The following is an 11,879-nucleotide window of genomic DNA, read 5'->3' on the forward strand; positions in this document are numbered from 1 at the left end:
CACGGACTTTACCGCCATAAACTTTGCAGCCCTTGGACAGCGGAGCGAGGTACATGTTTAGAGCTCTATAAGTTTAAGTTAGCGTTATTATTATGTATTCATGTTTGTCAAACAAAAGCACTTAAGCAAAATGTATTTTCTTTTCTTTTAGTTTTCACGGTGTATTCGAAGCACGGTGTATTCAGTGCAACAACTTGGTTCGAAAGAAGTAAATATAATTCTATTGCACCCGTCGAAGCTCTCCGTGTTTTCTTGGGTCTGAGGGACTGCTACAGTTTAGAAACCCTCCAGAGAAATCTCCCGTATCGCCTTTTCTAGGCTGCAGACGTCATTTCACCTCCAACAGGCTTCCTCCCCTCTGACTCTGCTGGACTTCCAGATATTTAACCTCCTGAGCCGCCATTAGCGCCCTCAGCGTCTCCGAGTTCACGTAGGTTCTGTCGTACATCCAGCTGGCCATCATGTGGGCGTTACGGCTGCTGAGGTCACATGTGGGCGTCTTAAAATTTCCAGTTGACACATAAACTCGTTAAGAAGAAGAAGTTAAACTGTACGGAGCTCATCTTAAATCATTACCCTATGGCTCTGGAAGCATCTTTTTAATCTTTTCTCTGCAGTGGGTTAACGTTTAACCGTACGCTTCTCATTAAATGGAAGCATTTCAATAAAAATTGTATAATAAAGCGCAGTAGGTTGTATTATCTGGAAATGCACAGCCCTCAGAGCTGCTGCTATATGACAGTCTATCTTTAGAGAACTTATCTATAGCCTGACGGACCTGAGGCACATTCACATTCCCAGCTGCTGTTAAACCTTGTGGCAGCTAATAATAAGCAGACGAAACCCGGATGAAGTGCCCAGTCCTTTGCAGAACCATTGTTCCCTGTGTGTCCTTCCTAATAAACCCAGAAGGGTCTGAAAAGCAAACTAAAGATTATTAAACACGCAGAACCAATTCCACATAATACACATTTACTAATACTTATGTAATAGGCATGTTTTTAAACGGAGATTTATTTTTCTGTCTAGTAAAGGTCGTTGTTCAGTTCGTTCATGGCCTCTCTAAGGCTTTAGTGAATAACGTGGACACGTCATTACTGCCCCCTTCTGGTGAAACTGTGGCAGGAAAGCAGCTTCACAGGATCTTGTGCAACAAGTTGAAGCAGGATAAAATCTGATCTAATCATATTTATGTTTTTCTGTGCAGCTGACCGCACTTTTATACTAAACCTGAAATGTTAGTTACATTATACAAACCACATCACAATTTATCCGGTTTGTATACAGTAAACAGATTTTTAAAAAGTGTATTGCTTGATCGGTGTATTGCCTACTTGCTTTAGAGCAGTCAGACATTTTTAGAGGATTTTAGACCAATAATATGTACAGAAATGGACAATTTTGCTGGTATCCCTCCACTATAAATGGAAGAAGAAAAAAGTGAAATAATGTGGTAAACTAACAAAGGTTTAAATGAATCTCGATGCTTATTTCATATTTAACAAAAGTCACACTTTTCTTTTGAATATTTTCTGATTTAGTTGAAACTTTTATGTAATTAAAAACATCATGAAGAGGAACAAGGTAATTTAGAAAACTTTGTGGCAACAACTTTTTCATCAAACGAAGGATCTCTGTTGCTTAGAACGAGCGGTTTCCATCTGCCACAGATATGTCGAGTTGATTTAAGGTCTAACGTCACGAAAAAGTATTAAATAATATTCTGATGTTTAATATTTAGCATAATTTGTGCTTTTAGCAGCATGTTTTTGTTGTGAGCAGCAGTCTGGTGTTCATAAACTATTTAGCTTCAGGGTGGTTCCTGTAAACAGGTTCTTGTGATTCTGAAATTATACTGTGAATTTTCTCACCTGAGCATCAAATATTTTAATTAAACGTATAAACTAGTCGTATTTTGTGTGGGAAACTAATATAGGTCCGACATTTAAAAAGAGTTTTGTATATTTGTTTTATCAAAATAGAGAAATTCAGTTTTCAAATTCCTTTAGATTCTATTTAGTAAAATAGAAAAACTATAGTTTATTTATTTAATGAAGCTTAGTAAAAGTAATTAAAAGCAGATCTGGAAAAGTCACCAGATGAAAAAACAGATGGAAAAATACTTTATTTTGTATCAAACATTTCCCATTTTAAGATGACTTTGCTTGGGATAATTTTTCTCAAAAATAAAAATAAAAATTCTCCATTTGAACCAATTACATGCACTGGCAGGACAAATATTTATTGTTTTTAAATTACATGAAAGTAATTTGTCTGCTTTTTTCCATTGATAAAAGCTACATACATACATACATACATACATACATACATACATACATATACATATATATACATACATACATACATACATACATACATACATACATACATACATACATACATACATACATACATACATACATACATACATACNGCCTCAGGGAGGAACTGGAAAAGACCTGGAAGGTGAAGACCACAGTGGTGCCTGTGGTCATCGGGGCCCTCGGGGCAGTCACCCCCAAACTGGAGCAGTGGCTCAAACAGATCCCAGGAACAACATCAGACATCTCAGTCCAGAAATGTGCAGTTCTAGGAACAGCCAAGAACCCTCAAGCTCCCAGGCCTCTGGTAGAGGACCCGAGCTCAGAGGATGAAACAGACCACCCGCGGAGGGTGAGAAGGGAATTATTATATATATATATGTGTGTGTGTGTGTGTGTGTGTGTGTGTGTGTGTGTGTGTGTGTGTGTGTGTGTGTGTGTGTGTGTGTGTGTGTGTGTGTGTGTTTTTGCAAAGCCTAATTTTAAAATTCTGACAAAACTTAACATTTAATATTTTATTTACTTTGATATTGTGCAATTTCAAAGGTGGATCCACCTCATCACAATCAGTTTCCAGAAAACTGAAAACAATTTTATATTTTCCTTTTCATATGTGAATTTATACGACTTTCTTCTCCTTTAACCCACTGAAGACACATTTTTCTCAGGAACTATCATTCCTGTTTGCAGGCTTCATTTTGTGAATTTGTCATTTATACTATTCATTAACAAATTTATAAAAATAACACAAAATGGAGGAAAAGTAGACGAAATTAAATTAGTTAAGCTGCTCGTTACCCACCTGCATTTTCCGTTTAACGGTTTCAAAGGGGTATGAGAGCGTTTGAGCGACTCCCGCTGCAATGCAGCCGTTAATGAAGTTCTGCAGAGGAGTGAAGCGAAACGACGGCTCCTGCCACAGCTTGTCCAAATTCATGTAAACCGCGTAGCATCCGACTGAAAAGGGAACCGCACCTGCAGACGGAGAAGATGGAGGAAGTAGAAAATAATTCAGTATCAATGTCAGACTCATCTGTTGAATAAATGCGTTGTGCATACCCAGAACGGTGAGGGAGAATCCTCTGTAGAGAGCAGGCAGGCCTTCGTTCCTGTAGATCTTTGAGATGGTGTGAGCTGCGCCGATGTAGGTCCGCTGTCTGCAGTTCTGGACGATCAGTCGGGTCTCCGCCACCTCCAGAGGATACGTGAGCAGGGCGGCAGCAACGCCAGCCAGTCCGCCAGCTAATATGGCCCTCCACTGGGAGATGAAGCCCAGCTCATCCATGTGAAGGTGGACGATGCTGCACACAAACAGGCGTCAATAATGAACAGAGATGAATCAATCTTTGAAAAAATGTAATCTAGTAATTTAGTAATCGATTAACCGGAGTATGCATACTCAAAAAATGGTAATTTGGTGAAAAAGCAATATTTTCAGAGCAGTAGTTAAACAAAAACTGTTAAAAAATATGTACGTTTTGCTCTTTTTATTCATTTGCATTTGTCTTTTTGTGATGTATGCAGCATATAATGTATCTCTTGTAAAAGAGACAATACGTCTCAAGAGATTGTTCCTGTATAAATAAAAGATTATATAAAACACCTTTGTCTGTAAATATGTTTTACTCAAAACTCCTCAAGTGGCAGTTTTGGTTTCACATTTATTTTTATTGTATTTTAGGCAATGCAATGTTTAAGTCTTATTCAAAAAAATTGTATTATCCGTTTATTTGTGTCTTTTAGTATATTTTTAATGCTGTATGAAAAAGGCTTAAGTGTTTTAGTTAAAAATTTGTACAATGTGCCAATTCTTTTGTCCGAAGAATCAATTAATTTTCAGGATGACAGACAGCATGATCGATTATTAAAATAAGTCAATAACATTTTTAAAATCTCTTATTTATTTATCTACTTAGATTCAACAAGTGTTGTGGCTCTTGTTTAATATATTAAACACTTTCTACATCGGTGTAAAAACTACAACTGTTGTTTAAATGTAAAAAATATATATATTTCTGTGGTTGTTTATGCTCAGTATTTTACTTTTCAGGCTGATAACCTGAAACCTTCAACAGGAAATATGATTTAAATAATAATAAAAAAACATGAGCTAAAAGAGGAAAGGGGTTTCTTTTCCTGGAACAGTTGCTGCTGTCGCTTCTAGACAGGAAAAGGTGAGCACTGAATAATTTATGTTTATAAAACTATGAATTCAATACACGTGTTTATAAAGCATGACCAGCCGGATTTATTGCTCTTTGCTGGATTACTGCTCAGCTTAATGCCTTTTTTTCCTGTAGCCATGCTGTCAGAGCTCAGCAGTTTGTTTTGCCCTCTGGTAACCCAGCACATGTGATTTCATTCCGTTTGCCCTCAGTTTAGTCTCACAGGCAGGAATTCCCCTTTTAGCAAGTTTTAAAAACCCCAAACAATTTAAACATGAAACACAGTTATTTTTTACAGCTGAATAATAATGTGATTAATATTTATTTGGTCAAATATTTTTAAAAGGTAATAATTAGCTCAAAAAGCTAATTTGGCCCAATTCCTAAACATGTATAATTTACAGACAGTGTGTGTTTTGCATTCATTAAAAACGTTTTGTAAACAAAACTAAATGTTTTTATTGCTAAAGATATTTAAGCTTTGAACACATAAGTAATTTTTCTTCTGTAATATATCATCTAGCAACGGTCTATTTAAAAAATGCTCCCGTTCATGTTGCACTAATTACACAGTATTTAATTACATAATTTAAGTAAGGAAGAAAATGTCAAAATGAAATCTAATAAAATTTAATAAGAACATTTAAAAATATTAAACTAATAAACAATTTAAAAAAATTTGGTATCTATAGAATGACGATTTCTTATCAATTTATAACATTTTATGGTAGTAATATAGATTTTAATTCAATGTTGAACAGTTTCAACCATTACTTTTAACTTGTTACTTTTTAAAAAATCAACAGATGATTTACAAGTTCTGTAATAGTTAGCTTATCAATCTATATTTCTAATGAAAGTTTGAGTCCTAATGTATTAACTTTATTCAATCCGCAGAAGCTGGTGAAGTTAGGAGGCAAAATATAATATTGCTTTTGTTATATCTCTAAAATTGTTTTATATACTGTATTTCTGCTTCTGGCGATTACCGATTAAACTTATCATAACCTGCCAGACAAAACTTCGGGCAAACAAAACATCTTGCTGTTTAAAAATCGACTGAGTAAATGGAGGCTTCTGATTGGCTGGAAACAAGAGGGTGCGTATCACACGGTCAAAACAGGAAGTATTTCCGTATCTGTAAAGTAAACGGCAAAACAATAACAAAACAGCCTTTTTTCCATTTTAACACATCACACGACTTAAAATGCTTAATCCAAATTTATAATAGCACCAATTTGCAAAGTCGGTGTGTACTAAAAGTTAAGTAATAAATGAATAATAACACAAGCAGCTATAAAATAAGATGCAATTTGAAGCAGTTAATCTCATTATTATATATTTTCCTGCTAAACTTACTTCTTGTATGTGGTTAGGTGAACTGCTGTATATGGAAACAGCCGGAGACAGGAGACCATGTTCCCTTTCCAAAATCCTCGAAGTCCCTCATTCTGGTAGATGACGATAAATGTTTGCAGGAATCCGCCTTTGCCGTGAAAAGTTCCCACCTGACTTTTAATTTTCACCACTTCCAGAGGAGACGTGACGGTTTTGCTGAACAAACCAGCGAAACCAGCGCAGAGGAAGCTCTGAGAACTGGTCAGCCGGGTGTCGTTTTTCACCGAGACCACCATTTCTCTGGTTGTTTAGCCTGAACTCTGAACTCGATCCTCCGGCTGGGTTTCGATGTTCTTCGAGGGACAACTAGCGACCTGCGTGGATGGGTGACATACATCTAATTTTAAACACCCGGAAGGTGTGTGTGTACTGCGCGGGCCTGTGGTGTTATGTGACAAAAATATTCACGTCACTTTGATTTGATCCTGTGGGAGAACTCAGTTAAACACTAGAGGGCGCTCCTTGACCTACTTTTAACCAAATAAATGGGCAGTTTTAAGGACGAAAGTAGACAAGTAAGTATGGCAGTTCAAAAGTGCAAATATTCAAAACTGGGTGCATAAAAATATCTAGGCTATTTAATAATAACATACACAAACTACAGTTATGGATGAAAACGCATGTATAAAGGAAAAAGGAAAGAAAAAAATATATACATTTCTTGATGAAAACACATAAGGAAAATAAAAAATAAAATATATAAATTTTTAATGAAAACACGTGTATAGGGAGAAGGAAACACAAAATACACATATTTCTGCTTTTATTTTTAATTGTCAGTTTTGGTCCTCCATACATCAAAAGGCTTTACATACATGAATAATCAATACACATTTTACTATCCATAGGACACATGTTAGTAGTATTTATTTATTATTAAACTGTTTTGTGTTGCTGTCAGCCTTACCTGTAGAAGTTAAAAGGTTGGGCTTAAACTGCTCTGATCAATTTAATTGATCTGAAGTGAACTTTTTGCCCCGGTCAACCAATCAAATGTTGGGGTTTAAAGAATCATAGCGACAGCTTGAAATGGTCCACTTCAACCCTGGGACCTGGAAATAGTTTAAATGAACATTGACTTTATTGTTTGAAATTTTATTATAGGGAATTAATATAATATTTAAACATTTATGTATGTATAATACACATACAGATAATTATAAATACATTTAATTATAAAATGATTATGATCATTAGACACATGGTAGGATAAGTGGGTATAGACAGTAAATGGAATAATTTACAACTTTATTTTATTCTTCAGTTATATCAATAAATGTTCAACAATTTCTTAAATTTAACTCCACATTTTAATTTCCTTTAGTCATAATTTTGACTGAAACATATTTTAATTTTAGTCATAATTTGGAAATCTTTTTGTCATTTTAGCCCAAGTCCAGTTTTAGATGCTACATTTTGGTCAATAAAATGTCATATGCCATCATGAAGGAATGCATTTTACTTTTATTTATTTAAAATTGTTTTAGATTTGTTTTTTTTTCATAACCAAGGCCAAAATATTTGTTTTACAATTTTTCCGTATAATTTAGCTGTATGAAAAATTTCACATTCGGTCACGCTACAACCATAACCATTCAACCACACAACCATTCTGCCATTTCAAACAACCCGATTTTAAACTTAAACTCTTTAAATATCTGTGGTTCTTTGCAGCTCCTTCCGAGTTTCTCTGGGTTTGGCCTTTCAGTGGAGGTCAGATGGGAACATGAATGGGACTACAAATAATCGCCTTTGACGTTTTTGCTGCAAGACTTTTGTATTTTGTGGAAAAACGCATGAACTTTATGAAGGATGAATTCACAGAAACTTTGTATTTTCCTTTTGATCCGTTATGAGAACATCAGTACAAACAGATGATTATCTAAAAAAACCCTTTTGAATTTCTATCAGAAGTTTAATTTGTTGAGCATAAAGCTGATTTTGACTCTTCATTTTCAGGTTACTATACCCTCTGGGCTGAGAGAGGTAACTTATTATATAACTTTTATCTTTATTATAGCAGCTACCGTATCTGACTAACACATCCATAAACCTTGAACTTTGCCACATTTTACACATTTTCTATATTTTTATGATATTTTATGTGATATACTAACTGAAAACACCACATAATTGTGAAGTAGAAGCAAACTTTTCAAAACATTTTACAAATTAAAAATCTAAAAAGTGTGGTGTGCATTTATATGCAGCCTCTCTGAGTCAACATTTAGTTAATCTGTCTTTTGCTGCAGCATCTAACTGAAATGTTTGCAACAAAACGTGCAGAAATGTTCAGTTCCTTCCACTAGCTATTAAATTTAGTTAAGTCTGGACTTTGACTAGGCCTTTCTAACATCTGGATATAGTTTGATCAAAAGTTCAAGGTGATTTTTATGGGAGTATCAATAAAAATGGCCATCTGCAGAAATGCATGCCACACTTTTAAGGTTATTTTCTGTATAAAATAATGTTTCATTCTCTTTCCACTTAACAACTATGTGTTGTCTGTTCTGTGTTTATTTAAAGCATTAATAAAACACAGAAGTTTGTGGTTGTAGTGTGGCAAAAGGAGAGTTTCAATTTTAAATACTCTCATTTCCTCTTTCTTTCAAGATCTGCAGTCGCGCTGCCATCATAAGTCTGCACCAGACAGGTTTGTCATCATTTAGATTGTTTTCTTTACTGTACCGTAAATCACCTCTGGTTTGCTGTGAAGTGTATTCGCCACCAGGGACAGGATTTCGCTGTCTTGTTTCATCCCCGTGTTTTTTTTTCTCTTCGTCTCGGCCTACCAGGGGCCCAACCAGACCTCCTCTCCCCCCTCTGACGGTCTCACCAGATCCACGCGAGGAGCCCACCTACTGTCACTGCCAGGACCACTTGGCTCCTTCTCAAAGGCCTTTTTCAGGAACAACAGAGTCGAGGAGAGGAAATGACAGCCTGATCACAAGACGCCGCTGGTCCCACTCCCCCCCACTCCGGCTTCTAGGGCCGCCCTGCAAAAACACAAAACTTAACAACTATTTCTGCTCTAGTTTCTAGTGGAAATACATTAGTACACTTTAAATAAGACAAAACTAACTTGCAATGTGACTTGTAGTCCAGTTACATGTTTCTCGTCACGTTGCATTCTTTGACTGATGCGACTTATGCTGACTTATACTCTGGAAAGTACAGGATGATCCTCTGATGGACCCTAAAAAACAGACCCCACACTCTTAAAATAAAAGAAAACATGCATTTCTCATGTAAACTAGAAAAGCAGAATGAAACTCGCTTTTTAAAAAAATATAGCCAAGAACACACCCGTATCCACACTGCAAAAGCACAAAATATTACCTTTGGTCTAGTTTCTAGTGTAAATATCTGCGCACACTTTAAATAAGACAAAACTAACTTACAAGTAACTTTTCAACAAAATGTTGGAGCTGTTTTTTAGGTAAATAATTGCTTAATTTTGATAAAAATTGATAACACTGGAGAAATGTCTTGTTAAAAGTGAAATAATCTGACAGCGGAACTAGAACTTAAAAAAAAATCAGTATTAAGTAATTATCTTCTTAAAACAAGCTCTGATTTGTTGCTGAAAAGTTACTTGTAAGTTAGTTTTGTCTTATTTAAAGTGTGTTCATATATTTACATTAGAAACTAAACCAAAAGTACTTGGTAATATTTTGTGTTTTTGCAGTGTGGATGCAGGTGTGTCCTTGGCTCTGTTAAAAACGTGAGTTTCATTTCTGCTTTTTCTGGTTTACATCAGCTATGCATGCTTTCATTTACTTTAGGAGTGTAGGTTCAGCTGGCAGGTGAGGATCGTAACATACTTTCCTATTGGCTCAGAGTACAAGTTGTGTCAGTCAAAAAATGCGTCATGAAGAGGAAAAAATTTACAAGTTGGAAGAACCAGCCAAATTATGAAAAAAGTGTAATTTATATTCTGGAAAATACAGTCAGAAAGCTGTTTGACCTCACTGTCATGTATCGATAGTCTGATGTTTTAAAGGGACCTGTTATGCAAAATTCACGTTTTGCATGTTTGTACTTCCATTTGGGTCTCAGATGGTTCTGAAAACTGGCCAAAAAAACACCCAGACGGTTTTCGGCAATAATGTAATGTTTTTATGTCTGGAAAATGTGCCGTTTCAAAAACCTCCTGAATGTATTGACACAATTTAGCAGTGACTGCCCCTCACCTTGCAACGCCAGTGAAGCTCCAGCACGTTTGGTCAGCTGGTTTTACCTCTATATACGCTGTACAATAGCTATTGGACAAGACAAGCGTTTTGGTGTTGACTTACCACCCAGACACCACTTCCTGCATTTTTGTTGGTTGTACAGAAGGCTCCACTTCTGCTTTTCAAAGTTGTACGGTTTCATAATTGCGCATTTGTTTGCAGTCATTTTCACGTGCGAGTGTAAATGTTTATTTCTTTGGCCGTGGCCAGCAGCAGCTTATTTAGATTTAGAGTGACAAGACACCCTAAACCTAAATAGGCAGAACTGATCTAAGAATAATTTTGTGCCAAAGAAATGTACTAGTTTCGTTTCGCCCCCAGACCGATCCTAACCAGTTCAAAGAAACATAAAGATAAGTGATGAATCTTATCAATTAATGCTTCAGCAATCAAACAGGACACCTCAGACAATCTGTTGCCAGCCTGTCTCCTCTGCTGTCCTTCCACTTCCCCTCATGTAGCCTCTGCTCACCACAGTCGCTGCACTGCCTCCTTCCTGTATGTAACCCCCCCACCCCGCCTCCCATTCCTCCGTGAGGAGAACCAGCGCGGGAGCTGCCTGCATGCCTTTGTGTCCCTGCAGCAGGCACCTTGCAGCAGTCGTAGGCTGGCTGTGGTATTGTCATTCTCTGGATGTCATGCGCAAGTTGGCCCTTGATCTCCCACTTTGAAGTGCAGGAACCCGAGAGGACGCGGCCAACAGAGGGCGCTCAACACCAGGGAACCTGCAGCAGTGGGTCACAATGGAGGTCTGTTGCCAGCCTCACAGACTGCTGCAATAAAATTCTCGCCTTTTTTTATCTAAGATTGTCACATCACAGTCTTGTGTTGGCAGGGGAGGGGAAAGGGAAGAAAGGGTGGGGGATGGGGAGTCTGCCTGTGTGTGTTGGTCTTTTTTTGTTTTAATGGAGGAGGGGGAGTGTTGGTGAGAAAAGAAAAAAAAAAATCAAGGATGAGTACAATTCACTGTCGTGCCACGTTCACACCTCTAAATGTGAGGCTCAGGCCAAACTGGTCCTGGCTCACTTAACAGGACTGAGAGACTTGTTATGCGAAGAGGCCTTATTCACATTTTGCGATTTATCCGATGATGCAAACTGTGAAAGGCCGTCAGGATTTGTTAGGAATAATAAATGGGACTTAGCGCCTCATTACTGGGAAGCATCTTTATTACGACAGACCTGTAAATACTTTACAAATGCTTTCTGGGGGCACTGTTAAAGTATTTTTTTGCATTTTGTCGCTATGCAAACACAAACTTCCACTTATTTACATGGGATTTTATGTGACAGAGCAACACAAAGTAATGCATAAATGCGAATTAGAAGGGAAATGATCCATGGTTTGAATTTTCTTTTAGCCAATAAAAATCTGCATTTGAATTCAAATAATACTAGTTCCACTGGCAGATTATTTCACTTTTAACAACTTTTTATTTAACTTCTTAAACTTATTTCATTTTTAACAAAACATTTTTCTCATGTTAAAAGTGAAATAATCAGCCAGTGAAACTAGTTACTTTTATTATATTTTGGCGTAAAAAAAGCTCCTGTTTCTTGCTGGAAAGATATTTGAAAGTTAGTTTTGTTTTATTTATAAGATATTTGTTGTAGAAACTAGATTAAAAGTACTTGCTATGACTTTGAGTTTTTGCAATGTGGCCTGTTGGTTATGAGCTTTTAAGAAATATTTGCAGGAATTTTGAGCATTCCTAAATTGAAAACATCATGCTTTGGGTTATTTTTAAACAGTTTCTGGTG

At 36.5% G+C, this 11,879-nt stretch overlaps 1 protein-coding gene and 2 long non-coding RNA genes across 3 annotated transcripts in view; 2 read left to right on the forward strand and 1 right to left on the reverse strand.

The window, feature by feature from the left end:
- LOC108166652 (uncharacterized) lies at nt 1-1,427 on the forward strand. Its single transcript, XR_001777002.1, has 2 exons — nt 1-49; nt 152-1,427. It is a non-coding gene; the product is annotated as an uncharacterized LOC108166652 (long non-coding RNA).
- slc25a43 (solute carrier family 25 member 43) overlaps nt 1-6,332 on the reverse strand; it is a 15,936-nt gene extending 9,604 nt beyond the window's left edge. The window contains exons 1-3 of the mRNA XM_008420788.2: nt 5,846-6,332; nt 3,381-3,622; nt 3,124-3,296 (exon numbers count right to left, since the gene is read on the reverse strand). Coding sequence (XP_008419010.1) covers nt 3,124-3,296; nt 3,381-3,622; nt 5,846-6,120 — 690 coding nt within the window. The 5' untranslated portion in view covers nt 6,121-6,332. The remainder of the gene's footprint in view (nt 1-3,123; nt 3,297-3,380; nt 3,623-5,845) is intronic.
- The window catches only part of LOC103471638 (uncharacterized), a 20,360-nt gene extending 11,148 nt beyond the window's left edge, over nt 1-9,212 (forward strand). Inside the window, exons 3-4 of the long non-coding RNA XR_001777001.1 lie at nt 8,498-8,537; nt 8,680-9,212. This is a non-coding gene — a long non-coding RNA (uncharacterized LOC103471638). The remainder of the gene's footprint in view (nt 1-8,497; nt 8,538-8,679) is intronic.
- The last annotated feature ends 2,667 nt before the right edge of the window (nt 9,213-11,879 follow it).

Source organism: Poecilia reticulata, linkage group LG10 (assembly GCF_000633615.1).
Source record: "Poecilia reticulata strain Guanapo linkage group LG10, Guppy_female_1.0+MT, whole genome shotgun sequence".
Lineage (NCBI taxonomy): Eukaryota > Metazoa > Chordata > Actinopteri > Cyprinodontiformes > Poeciliidae > Poecilia > Poecilia reticulata.